Below are 14,414 nucleotides of genomic sequence, written 5' to 3' on the forward strand. Positions count from 1 at the left end.
GGTTCCTTTTAGATCAAAATGCTATCTAAAAAAAGGAACTTGGCTGACTTAACCCAACCTAAGAGCTTTTTGTAAAATTTCGATGAACAATCCGACCCTTTATATAAAGGTGAGTGGGTAACGTAAGTTACGTAACCCCCATGTTAGTAAATAAAGGTGAGTGGGTAACGTAAGTTACGTAACCCCCATGTTAGTAAGTCGCGAAAAAAATCGGTTTTCCGATGCCGACCGCCAAAAATGGATTTCAGATTCGTAATCTACACCCCAAAAAACATATAATTAAAAAAAACACCCTTTTTTTTGGATGTAGTTAATCTGCAATAATACCATATCTCGAGCTAAAAGGCCATACTCTACAGACTGGGCATCGGCCATATCGATCGTAAATCGCGATTTATGGAGAAGCATAATTGGCGACCGGCGTCCAGTGGTGTCCAGTGGCATCCACCTTGGCGTCTTTGGTGCATGAAATCGGCGTCCTCGACCTATGTTGTGCCATGCTCTACAGTCTGGAGTGCGCATAGTGGCAAAAAAGATAGTTTTTAGACTCTCTCTCAAGTTCATTTTTGAGTCCTATATAAGTAGACCAGTAAAGTATCCTGGATACCAGCATTACAATACTTAAGAAATTTGTTTATATCTTGAGTACCTAAATGAGGAAATTAAAAATGAACTGATTCTAAAAAAGCTCTGGTTTGCCAAATTGCCACTATCACTCTATCACACCTACTGGTCACTAGAGTGACTGGATTGACTAGTGACTAGTGGCCAGGCGTTAGGCCGGGAGGCCGACAGTGGGTACTGTCATAGTGACCAACACTGGTCAGTGGGCACTGTCCCTGTCCGCACTGACCAGTGACCTGTGAGGCTGTGACCAGAGCCCAGAGGGTAGGGTACGGTGGGACTGGGTACCTAATTTGTTGCATAAATAAATTCTTGCCATTCGACATTTATTCCGATTAAATTCCCCATCCAATTCTATCTCATTATTCTTCGTTTATCTTTTCAATAATCAATTTCAGAAATAAGAAAGACCTAGTCCAAAACGAGTAGAAAAATTAGATCTAAAACAAAATCTCTCACATCGCACGCAATGCCTGTGACCGGGCACGGAACGGAAGCTCCACTTCTTCTTCTTCTTCTTCTCCGGGTGTCCACGCTGGGTGGACTTAAAGCCACAGGACAACCGCAAGGATGACCGTTGGGCCTGAGAGCTTCTGCAGGCTCCACTTCTGATTTCTCTCGAGTCAGATTTCTTCTCACAAACTGCGGATCTCGGAACTACAAAATTTATAATAAAGAAGGCTTAACTATGAATAATCATTCAACTATATGGACAGATTTTGTTCCATCATCGTGTAAATGACCTGCATCAGGCAAATCAAAGAACTAAAATAAAATTACTGGGTATTGAATTATATACACACGTAAATCATGAAAAGCCGATCATTCAAAAACAGCTACTTCATATAATTTCACTTTTTCAATTAATTGTTGTGTATTTAACACTTGCAAAAGACTCGTATAACAGCAGTTTCATCGCAGATGGCAAATAAGGCAGCTTACTGGTGTTCCCGATCACAAATAGCTTTGGGCTTGATATAATAATAATAATATTAATAATAATAATGATGATTATAATATTAATAATAACAATAATAATAATAGAGCGCAACTTCCACGATGAGATATTAAAAAACTTCTCTCAGCTCAATTTTTGATAGACTTAGATTAATTATTTTGTGCCGCGGATTCACCGTCGCGTAACCGGTTTGTAAAGAGTGACGTCTAATCTTGCTTGCAATTTCTCTTTATGAAACAAGTTTTGACCAAAACTGGGGATACGCTGCTTGCGCTCGGCCGCTCGCTGAGAAAACGGAGGAAATTCCTGGCCGGAGCGAATACAGTTTTTGCTCTAGGTGCTGTGATTATAACTTCTACTGATTTCGTTTATACGTAACTTTCGTTGATTAAGCAAATGAAGATCATTTCCCCTATTAGACGATTTATTTCTTCCGTGGATAATCTCTATGGATTCTCTTTGGTACTCTGAACTTTAACCACTGGGCCACCCTGCCATCATGATATGCAGTGATGGAGATTAACTTTCACCAAGAAAAACAAAATCTGGGCTGATATACTCCTTCACATTATAAGTTTTGCGCAACAATGAATCGTGATTAAAATATTAAATGAAATTGCATAATTAAAGTTAATAAAAATCAGAGATTCGTGCGTTCACTAATCCCACGCTAAATTAGGCTTCACATTATCGCGGGTTATCAAGAAATATGGAGAAGACTCAATCGGGTATTATCGCATTATCGCTGTTGGGCGGACTTCTGGGGGAGTCGATCGGAGATTTAAACAGCCCGCGGAGCGCGATTGGCCGTAAGAGTGTAAGATGGGTTAGTGAACACTTGAAACAATGAAAACTTATCAAACATTCACAATATAAATACTTAAATAGTGATATTAATAAAAAAATCCTCGTTGCGGGCTTCATCTGTCGTGGCCGATTTCTGGAACGTAACACCCGCGTTAGGTGAGAAAATCCTAAATCTCACGTCAATGGTCATTGTATAATTTTTTCATTCAGTCTTATGGGATCACTTATTTTTGAGTTTCTGCCTGCTTTAACGTGATCTAAAATGTTCCCATTTTTATACAGACATTTCTTTTATCTTAATTTAATAAGCCCTAATTTGCATGCTGACATTCGGTTTCTGAAGGTACAAATTACGCATAGTTTGTAAGAAAAATTCGACAATGTTATCTTTATTTTGAGTATCACTTGAATTCTCTCTTACATAGAATCTGTTACTGAAAACTTTTAGAATAGAATAGAAGTGTCGGCACCGAAGAAATAGGCCCATGGGTTGTTGCCGATTCTTGTACTTTACAACATTAGATGTTCATGAGCATCATTAAAATAGACATTCATGACGACGGCCTCGCTTTCCTAGCCTCATGGACCTTAATAAGATCAACTTTCATGCTTTTGATAATCAAGCAGAGATTGCAAAAAGAATCATAACAATGTCATGCCACCAAAATGTTTAGATTGACATTGGAATATAGAGACGAAAAAATCGTATTTTTATTCAGCGTGATATTTTTTTATAATGATCAAGCCCTATGTTGAGCTACGATCATGTAAGAGCGCTTCCAAGCGTACGGACATGGCACTCAATAAATTTTTTTTTATAAATTCAACCGTAAATGAGGACTTATTTGAGGAAATTTTAGTTGTGAATTAGTTTTCTGCAAAACAAGATGGTCTAACCAGATGCGCTAAGAGAGCAGAGCGTTTCATCTGTCATAAGAACCATTGGAATAGAATAGAAGTGTCGATTCTTAAGAAATAGGCTCATGGCCTGTTGCCGATACTTGAACTTTTAGTGACTTGATTCACTATAAAGGATCCGGCTTTTTGAACAAGATCTTTCCAGAATTGACTATTGTTTGAGATAGCTGCTGGTCTTATTGCCTGGTCCGTAAGATGCTAGGCATTTCAAGACTGAAAATATATTCCTGCATAGTTTTGTCTAGTCTGTTCTTATAATATAATATAGCGGTTTCAGCGTTGATTAGGCCGGAGGCCTGTCGCCGATTCTTAATATCGCAGAACATCCACGGCTTGTTGCGGGCTTGAACTCGCAACTCACTGCTACAATTCTGCTGGGCTTAACCGCCCGGCCTCGATCCTTGCCGATTCTGACCAGAAACTGACGCACAGAGCTGGGATCGAACCCGCACCTCCCTGCTCCAATCATGGTACTCTGAACTTTAAACACTGGTCCACCCTTGAAGGCGTTCATACCCGGAGCGTCAACGATGCTATCATGGAGGCTGTTCCACATGTCGGTGACTCGAAGCGAGAAGAAATGTTGTCGCATGGATGTTTTACAACGCAGTTTTTTAGTTTATAGCCGTGGCCCATGGTGTTGGTTCTTGTTTCAAATTCTAGGACTCCTTCTGGGACCTTGTATAAACCGTGGGTACACATGTATACAGTATACTTCAATGAGGTCACCACATAGACGTCGAAAACAGAGGCTTGGAAGCTTCCTAATCTCTAATCTTTCTTCGTATGACTTGCCCTTCAAGCTTAGAATTATCCTTGTTGTACGTCTTGTTTCACTCCATATTAAATTTTTGTCCATTTCAAGTCTCGGTGGCCACACGGCGTTTCCAAACTCTAGGTTCGGACGCATGATAGCGACAAATAACAGCTTCATTGATTCTGCATCTAGGTACTCATAAGAGCGTCTGATCAGTTCAAGTCGTTTATTGGCTTTATAAACTTGATCTTTGATATGCTTTGAAAATTTCAGCTCATTGTCGACATAAACTCCAAAATCTTTTTCCATTGTCGACTTCGACTCATCACCCACTCGTTACAACCATCCATGTCTTCTCGTACTGTAATCTTGTTGTTCTTTGTTCTTGCCAAGGATGATTACTTTACACTTGTCAGCATTAAAACGCAGCTGCCACGTACTCTCTATCAAATGTTATTCATGACAATAACCAAATAAATAAATGGGTTTGATGTTCACTGAAATTTATTCCCGCTCAATAACTTATGCTAGTGGATATATTTTGAGTTTGTGTATACTTTTGTATATACAAATAAAAAGACCTTGAACGCAGAGCACACGTTGTCTTCGCCATGCCGAGAGAAAGCAGACGCAGAAAACTATAGAGTTATGGATAATAAGGGCCTAATATACTTGGAAGACTCACCATGGGAACCATAAAATGAAACAAAGGAAACATTCGTGAGGAAACATTCGTGAAGGAAACATTCGTTAATGAAACATTCGTAAGGCTTTTTGATAAATTTGTTGAAATATTGTTGATTATAAAATGATTCGCAAGCAGGGCATTTTTGTTTTTAGGATATATCTGTAGCCTGTAGTTTGCTATACATATCAAGCACCTAGATTTGCTAAATTTCTCCAACCAAAGAAAATTAAAAAAATGTAGTGCTGATTTGCAGTGCTTTTTAATAAGCGTTTGCTTTCAATCGTTTGAACGTCGTTTGGATCCCAAAACACTTAGCCATTTACGCTGGGAATGAAATTCGGTAAGTTAAAAAATTCAATAATTATCTGAGATCTATAATTGGCATAAAAGACATACTAATACATCAACTCATGGTTTACCTGATATATAAATTACTTAAACAGGACTTAAGCGTGCTTGACAGTCATATTTTTCGGAGTATCTTGCATACCAGCATGGTTAGCCCAATAATGAACATTTTATACATGATTCCCGGATCACGACTGTTCAAATATTTATATTTCGGAAAATGAACGATAGCTCTTCACTCGCAAACGCAATACGATGAAGATATTTTCATAGTTTTTACTTAATTAACTCGGTGAAATCAAAAAGCGTTTGCCAGCACAAAAACTTCTTCGTTTCGCTAGTCAGTCTTCAGGAAAATTGAAAATAATTGACTTTTTTCACACTGCTATACCCTCACAAATGTGTTAAATTTAATTAAATATATTATGTACCACAAATATGTTACATTTAATTAAAAATGTTATACCCCCTAATATGTTAAATTTAATTAAATATGTTATGCACCACATAAATCTTACATTTATTTAAATATGTTATACACCGCAAATACGTTAAATTTAATTAAATATTTATAAATCACATATATGTTAAATTTTAATTCATATCTGGCGGTCCAGTGTGAATTATATTCTTTTCCTTTTTCCGTGAAGAAAGGTGTTGCAATTGCGCATCTGTTGTAGCCCAGGTATGTTTTGATCCTGATAAGCCGATTTGATTGACTTGGGATTGCCAAAGGATGAGGAAGGCGGGTGGCGAACTACCCGCCGTCGCAGTGCCCCAGCAGACCTGGTAAGGATTAGGTGTGCGTGATCTGCGCTCCAAAGAAAAGATATTAGCACCTCGTGCTGACGTGCTTGAGTTAAAGTACTTTAATAACCACTGCTCCACAAAGTAAGTTATCAAAGATAACTGTTCCATTGAGGCTTGATTAGAAACAATATGGTGCTCGGGATTTGGATTCTATTCTTTAAACTTCTTTTTATTAAAAGTCATGCGTCTCACCTGGAAGCGATGGCGATATACCTAACTCACGTGAATTAGGCTTACTTCTCTCATAATAATTCCAAAGTTCAAGCTCAGTCTACCTCTATGGATTGTTACTAAAGTAACTAAACACATGTGAGGGCCTGCATGCTAGGGTTGAAGAATCAGGTTGCACCTTGCACAATAAAAGACAGTGCTAAATGAAGCCACGCTGCCGCAAAGATGCAGTCAATGCAGCTGGCGAGACTGGAACTTGCAGTTCTCGAGCGCCTGAACAAGCCCACGTTTGACTGCTCACCGTCAACTCGCCTAATTAATTCAAATGCCCACAAGAAAGTGAGCATAAAACATTGTATGAATCTGTCAACTTGATCTGTGGAGCATTAAAAACTTCCTTGGGTTAAATTATTTTTTAGAAAGGTAAGATTAACGGCCTCGAACACTAAAAGACTTGACGGTAGGGGTAGAATATTAATCCAGGCGAAGTGTAGTTACCACGATCATTTTCGACCTTAAGTTTGTTCTATGGACGTGAAAAAAAAGTTCGTCAAAGTTCGATTTTCCTACCTCGCTCAAACTTAGAATAATGTCTGATTAAAGTATTTGGATAATTTTAACAGCCATACACTGTGCTTGAAGGCATGAATAAAGGTCAGTCACCTGTAGTGGCTCTGAAACTTCCTCGAGTCATTCTCCATGCGAACTTTAAAACATTCACTCCCCACCTCCTTACATTGCAACAAATATATACTTAATATATGTGTGTAAAATGTAATACATAAATAATATAGGTATTACATTTCAACTTTAATAATGAAACGTATCCTATCGGTCTATCACAATAATACTGCTAAAGAATAATCAAAACAACTAGTACACGCAATTGCTGTCTGAGGGATGAGTACAAAATACATGGAGAACATGTATGGAATGTGGGAAAAATTCGTGCAAGTCTTCGATGAATGACGAACTATGTATTAAAATTGCATGAAAATGTATTTCGGATGTCAGAGTGATGTATTACGGAAGCTTAAATCATTCAAACGATGTCCAATTAGCCCATTAATAATTATAAGTGAATTTTTGTATGCATATTTTAAGAAAAACAAATTTAAAAACAGTTCATGAACTTGAATGCGTTCGCTCACCTCTTGTAAGGCCCAGTGGTGCGCGTACCATTAGTCGAAGAGCTGAAAAATCATGATAACGTTCCTGAAACCACACAGGTAACCTACAGGCAGGATATGACAAATTTTATATGGTTCTACGTAAAGAAATTTGTATTCCGTGCACCGATCTATTTATCTCATGCGTAGATTATTACAGCTGAAGCTATACAAGGTGCCGAACTTCTATTCTGTTATGTTAAGTGTGAATGTATCATTTGTGTCCGACTCTATTAAAAAGAATTCTTGAAGATAAATTGGTAATGTGCTAAAATGTAATTGGCCACACAACTATGGCTTATGAACAAATTATTAAGGCATTTCCGAATAATTGAAAAGGCGAAAGCAGAACAGAATTTAATACCTGAGTCGTATTTCGAGTGCACAGTGAGAATATAATATTGTGATGTAATGGGTTGTAAGAACAACCCATTTATTGTTCTTCATCCATTCCTATATCGCTACTCTACCATTACTATCACTATCAGTACCATGTACAATTGATTGTAAAATTTTAAAAAGTGTATGTGAGTTAGGGGAAGACTTAACCTACATTCGTTTCAAAACTATTAACTGGGATTACATTGACGGGATCCGGTTGACAGTATTTGGATGAAGAAATCCATGTTATTGGGATTCGGGATAGCAGTAGGGATAATGGTGATAACTGGACTGGGTGAAGACGAAGAATTTAGACGCATCTCGTGCAAGGGTCGTACATATCCGTACTAATATACGATGATGTTATAAATATGTTAATGGAGTACGACTGGGTGCAGATGCTGATAACGTTGCTGTTGGTGATGGTGCTGAGGCAGGAGGCTGTGCTGGGTGCTGTCATCATCACCGCTGGTCCAGACCCCGCCGGCCGTGCTGAGGTGAAGTTAACATTATTTGATATGTGCGCTCTAATTTTGATATTAATGTCTGAAGCTTGAGCCGCCACTTGCATTTACTGCACCTAAGTCGCCGCTCGTCAATAAAACCGTGATATTCTGGTTAGAACTACGATTTGAATGGTTCGATTACAACATAATAACTAGTTTAACTACGAATAGTAGCGCTCCCGATTTAAAGTTGTAGTTCAGTTATATTTGGAAAATAAATTGTTTCGATTCAAGACCGCTGGCATAAGTGTTGCTGCGACTCAAGTTCCATTACTTTTATTTCGTTCAATGTACTTCTTGATGAATCGACTGCACCCAATAAAGATCTGTTCAACTGATTAAAAAAAGTCACCATGCAATTCTATTTCGATGCTGCTACCAAAATGCGGACGATAAAGCCGACGAGGGTTGCGGACGAGGGTTGGTAGTCAGCGCTGCGCTCAAGACGCGGACTGTCAGTAATTTCGCCTCCCGCTGGTATGGCGTTATTGAACTCAGAAGGAATTCGGGAATCAGTGGCAAATATGTTTCAGCTGCCTCTGAATTAAAATTCAATTTAATTAGGTTGAAAGGTCTTCATAAATGAGGTTTTTTTTGGTGAGCAGTAAATGCACATGGGACTTGTGAACATTTATTATTTCATTTAGAATAGAATAGAAGTGTCGGCACTGGAGAAATAGGCCCATGGCCTGTTGCCGATTCTTGAATTTTTCGTGACTTGATTCACAAGGGATCCGGCCTTTGGAACCCGATCTTTCCATAACTGACGATTGATTGAGATAGCTGCTGGACTTATTGCCTGGTCCGTAATTTGCTAGGCATTTTAAGATGAACCCGATCTTTCCATAACTGACGATTGATTGAGATAGCTGCTGGACTTATTGCCTGGTCCGTAATTTGCTAGGCATTTTAAGACTGAACATATGCTCCTGCATAGCTTCGTCTGGACTTATTGCCTGGTCCGTAATTTGCTAGGCATTTTAAGACTGAACATATGCTCCTGCATAGCTTCGTCTAGTCTGTTCTTGAAGATGTTCATACTCGGAGCGTCAACGATGCTATCAGCAGGGAGGATGTTCCACATGTCGGTGACTCGAAGCGAGAAGTAATGTTGTCGCATGGATGTGTTCCAACGCTGTTTTTTTAGTTTATAGCCGTGGCCCCTGGTGTTGGTTCTTGTTTCAAATTCTAATAATTCTTCTGGGACCTTGTATAAGCCATGAGTATACTTGTATGCTTCAATGAGTTCCCCACGCAGACGTCGATAACTGAGGCTTGGAAGCTTCATAATCTTTAATTTTAAATGAAATCTTATTTAATCTTTAATTTAATTTAATTTAAAATTCATGCAAGATGATGCATCGAATCGAAAAGAATGTGCATGTTTGGTTGTGAGAATAATTGATCAGACAGGGATCACACTCGCGATAAGCAGGTGAAAGGAACAGTTAATACGTGTGCTCTTGATCGATCGGCAATCGAGATGTCGATAAACTGCGAACACTGCAGCCTATATACCATGGGCAGCGTGTGACTGCTGCGCATTGCTCATGCTACATGTTTAGCACGCGCATCAAGAGGCTTGGTTCATATAAATAAAATGTTAAAAAGCTCCAACGTTTTCATTTGAAAATATTTGTTTACTACGTCAAACTTGATCAAATTCGTGTGATACATGGTAGCGCTTAGATTTTATAGGTCGAAATTAACTGGAGCATCACAAACATTTTGTATATATGACACATGTTGTATATATGACACCAGCCACATGTTCAGTAGCCAATGATCGGCCGACATGAAGCCGGCGACGATTTATTGAAGCGATATTCTCGACCATGATTTCTGCTCTGTTGTTTGTTGACAAGAAGTTTCACCAGGCTTTAATTTATATTAATTCGAACGGATCGTATTGTCCTTAAGTTAAGTTCAAATTATAATATTTAGGCTTATTAGTATTAAGTTCGACACGATGAGTTACTTGAGAGGCTCGGCGTGGCCAGAGCGAACTTGCTTATAGTAGGGCTAGATACTGAAGACAACAGCCAGTTTTTTCTTGCCCGAATATTTTAATATTTTCTTATGAATTGAGTTCAAGACTTGTGGGGCCGAAGGGCCACCCAGCCTGATATTTTGCACAGTATCTTATCACAAGATACGCAGAATGTGTATTGTTGTTCGTAAATTTGGCCCATTATAAAAGAGTCATTTTTGAGGTGAAATAAATCAAACTTGTTCTCTTCTTATGTACTTTTTAACACGTTTTTCTTAGCTTAGCTTCGCGTTTATTTGTTTGTTTGTTGTTAAGGTTGACAACGAAAATTAGCACACTTCTGATTGCTCTAGAGATCTGAAATTCGGCATGCAGGCTATTTTCACCTAACAATTTCAGATACAATCATAAAAACTAGCAATTAGAGACCTAAATTAGCTTAATTGAGTAAAGTATATATATATATATATATAGTATGTATATATATATAGTATGACGTGCGGGCGCTGACGCTGCGTATCATCGATACGTACGTCAAGTCAAGTAAATTGGCTCGCAACAACGTTTTTCATGTGTAGCAACGGACTAAAAAGGAGAAAATAAAATACTTAAAAAAAACTTTTTAAAAAACCACGTTTTTCTTGTGGATTAAAAGTTGAAAATAAATTGTGGGTCGCCCCAAAAAACGTGGGTCGGGCTGTACGTTCACCATCAAATTTTCAAAATTCGTGTGTTGTGTGCTTGTCGCTTTAATCATAAATCTGCCCGACACACGTTTTTTGGGGCGACCCACAATTTATTTTCAACTTTTAATCCACAAGAAAAACGTGGTTTTTTAAAAAGTTTTTTTTAAGTATTTTATTTGTACTCTTTTTGTATTTCATTCACGTGACATGCCTCTCAATTATAATGCTTTGTATTGATAATACCATTTAATGATAGTGCCTTTAGAAGATAATATTATTTAATGATACATTTTTACTTTAATGCCTATTGAATATAACGCCTATTCAAGATATGTTTTTTCCGTCAGGTTCAAAGCATGATAAGCAACTCGGAGCAGCGATCGTGGTGCCGCCCTGGACAAATTAGACAGATCATCACACACGCAAACTGCGAGAGTAAAGTAAGCTGCCGTGCTTTTCAAAATTAATATAAAGATCATATCATATGGACATATGATATGAAATAAGGATCATATAGGATCTGATAATGCGGTTGTAACAAAACTGTCACCTATAAAACAATATTCGTCACTCCTATAAGTTATTATGCTAGTAATATAGGTTCATATAGGACTATAGGTTATAATACTGGTAACTTAGAGCAAAAATGTCTTCACTTTATTTCAGCTTATATTTCGGAACATTATCAAGATTCCATTGTCAGGCTCGGCACTATTTTAACTCTATAAATATCATGATGATCATTGGTGTTACTGCTTGACTAGGCAACAAGTGCTAGGAAGTGAATAACCAAGTATGCCGCCACCTTATACAGAGACTACCGGATATCCTACTGGACTTAATTAACATCTCTACGTAATCTTCAAATGCTTCTGAATTGTTCTTTTTGGCGTTCAGTCAGTTGCGGTTCTTATGCACCTCATGAGGAAATGGTTAACTGATCCGAGATGATCGGTAATAACACGAATGTTAACAATGATGCGTTCCAAGTTCTATCGACGTGGAGATATTCTCTCTTATGATTAGATTACATTCTGATATTATGATTAGATTACATAATTTATTTCCCAGTCAATCACCAATGTGGGCAACGATGTCGATTAGTGTGGGTTACTGCATATCGCGGGTGATCCGACCACTCGAAGATTTAGAAGTCGAATTTCCTTGAATAATCTATGCAGATGCATGGCGAACTATCGACTGTGGGTTTATCGTTGCAGATCGAAGTATCTGAGTGTGGGCAAACGATCTTCGCCGAATCTGCATAGAAAATTCCTCAATAATCGTCGTTGCGCCCCGCGACATTGCCCTCTCCGTTGCCCACTCCAAATGGGGATTTGCCCTCGTCGATCGAGCAAGAATCTGCATTAATTTCTTCATCGATCCGCCCTAATCTTCATCGTTCGATCAAGACCTGATTGACTGGGTTGTTAGTTTTAAGCAGCAAACAACTTTTTCGTCTTGCTGCATAATTTCGCGAAGTTACTTTATTTTGTCCCTAGTGTAGTTATAATAATTATTGTCTCCAGTGTAGTTATAATTGTTCCCGGTGTAGTTATAATTGTTCCTAGCGTTGTTACAATTGTACGTAATCATAAATTTCAAGATAATAAGGCAGTGGTTAAAAAAATAATATAGGTAATAAGAAGTTTAAATATATGACGTGCCCCTGGATGGCTGTTCAGGAGGTGGAGAACCAAGTGTGCGCGGGCTCCTGCTTCAGCTACTCGCTGCCTCAGACTGTGCCGCTCATCCCGGGCGACGAGGACCTGGACTTCTGCGAGTCCTGCCGCCCCTCGCAGAGCCATTGGATCAACGTGAGCCTCTAATTAGTTAACTAGACTATCTTAAAGAAACAATCAATAGTAATGTACAATAACGTAACAATTGTGTTTGTAATAGCCAGGTCTATTTTCCTGATTTTTGCGTGCAAGTTTGAAATTTTGCGCTTGTATGATGTACCAAAAATCTGACAATATTGAGGAAAAGAAAGATTGAACCTCAAAATTATATAATAAGGAGACCAAGTAACTCCGTTCATAAATTTCGAATCCAGTTTATTTGACTAACATAAAAAATCTACTGAGTATGTCTGCCGCAGATCACTCTTGAATGCACTGACGAGGACGACGGATTTTACGAGGTCAGCAAACGCGTCCAGCAGATCACGAACTGCTCGTGTTCCTCGTGCTTTGGTGCTCGTTCGCACGCCCCCACTCTGAGGCCTGAGAGTTCCTCCGCTGAGGACAGTCGCATCTCCGACCTTCTGTCCCGCGCCCTCCCCATACCTGACGCCGCCGAGCCCACGCACAAGCTAGAAACGGTCTTAAGTGGCAGCCCTGCCGCTGCTGCCACGCCTGCTGCTTCTTTAACACCGACGACAGCTCTTACTTCATCAGCTGTTAGTACCACAACCTCGACGGCCTCGCCATCGTCTGCCAGCGCCTCGACGACGACAGGGAGTCCATCCACTACGAATCGTCCTCTGAACGCAATGTTGATGCAAGAAGTCGTACCACTCACTCTGGACCACAGCTCGCATTACGATTTCCCGGGTCCCTACGTTCTACAGGAAGAGATAGTACAGCATGCAGAGGATGAGAGCAACCCTAACGTTCTGAGGCTTGGAGACTTGTCAGAAGTGCAGGATGCGGACAGCGTTGGGGATGAAGTGAGTCTCACAAGTCTCATGGGTGACTTGAACGCACTCCTCAAAGGGGAAGGGCCCGTGCAATATCAGGAACTGACCATCAATCAGCTGAAGGCTGTGGTTAACAACTTAAAGTCTAATCCTGCACGGCTCTTACGAGACAATACCGTTTACTCTGCGTTACCAATGCAAATCGATAAGATCAAATAGATGAATTAACAGATCTGCAAAATGAATCAAAGTTTTTGCCTGTAAGCCTATTTAATTTCTCTTTTAAAGCTCCTCTGCATTAATCTTGTACTTTGCTTTCCAATTTGAAAAATAGAGAGTTGCTGTGCGGGGCGGAAATTCCCCTTGAACCTTGGAAATGACAGAAATTCTCCTTCAACCTTCCTCATCATATTTATGTGCAGGGATAAAACAATCTCAGAGGGCAACTAAACAAAAAACTATTTTATAATAGGGATGCGTGGTGATGGTATGGGCGGGTGTGAATGATGTCAAATCGTAACGATGATGCACAATCATTAACGCTGCAATGCCCGCTCATGCATGCCTGCATGGTATAATAAGGTGCTTGTATAGTGATGCTCAACTGAAAAATATTACTGTTTGATAATATTGAAGTATGATATTTGTATTATCTCAGTCAATCAAATGTAATTTTTATAGGAGTTTTTCTACAACCACATTTATGAGATGTAATTTTACTTTTCTTGTGCAACATTTTTTCCAAGTCAGAATTTCCGCAGTTGGCTGTCTATTAGCCATATTATTATTAATAATGATAAGAACTTGGAACTTGTAAAATTAAAACTATTCAATGAGCGCAAGTGTTTATTTTCCAAACGAACAATATAATCATATTGCATCCAGGTATCTAATCATCTCAATGGTAAATTTTTCAGTTTTGAAGAATCAGAGCGTATTGATATAGTTGTTTGATTATCA

The 14,414-nt window shown here is 38.9% G+C and overlaps 1 protein-coding gene across 1 annotated transcript; it reads left to right on the forward strand.

Moving 5' to 3' along the window:
- Nucleotides 1-5,856: 5,856 nt before the first annotated feature.
- On the forward strand, nucleotides 5,857-14,413 carry LOC108665862. The gene is made up of 5 exons (XM_018152671.2): nucleotides 5,857-5,991; nucleotides 8,030-8,128; nucleotides 11,161-11,253; nucleotides 12,499-12,630; nucleotides 12,915-14,413. The coding sequence occupies exons 2-5, from the start codon at nucleotides 8,030-8,032 to the stop codon at nucleotides 13,671-13,673; spliced, it is 1,083 nt and encodes a 360-aa protein (XP_018008160.1). The 5' UTR covers nucleotides 5,857-5,991; the 3' UTR covers nucleotides 13,674-14,413.
- Nucleotide 14,414: the final 1 nt, after the last annotated feature.

Source organism: Hyalella azteca, unplaced genomic scaffold (genome assembly GCF_000764305.2).
Source record: "Hyalella azteca isolate HAZT.00-mixed unplaced genomic scaffold, Hazt_2.0.2 contig3147, whole genome shotgun sequence".
Lineage (NCBI taxonomy): Eukaryota > Metazoa > Arthropoda > Malacostraca > Amphipoda > Hyalellidae > Hyalella > Hyalella azteca.

Bases quoted from the DNA above. Each gene is read 5' to 3' on its own strand.
- LOC108665862 (XM_018152671.2), top strand. From the start codon at position 8,030: ATGCTGATAACGTTGCTGTTGGTGATGGTGCTGAGGCAGGAGGCTGTG. The intron at 8,129-11,160 runs GTGAAGTTAACA...TTTTTCCGTCAG, and splicing joins ACCCCGCCGGCCGTGCTGAG to GTTCAAAGCATGATAAGCAA. The intron at 12,631-12,914 runs GTGAGCCTCTAA...TGTCTGCCGCAG, and splicing joins CGCAGAGCCATTGGATCAAC to ATCACTCTTGAATGCACTGA.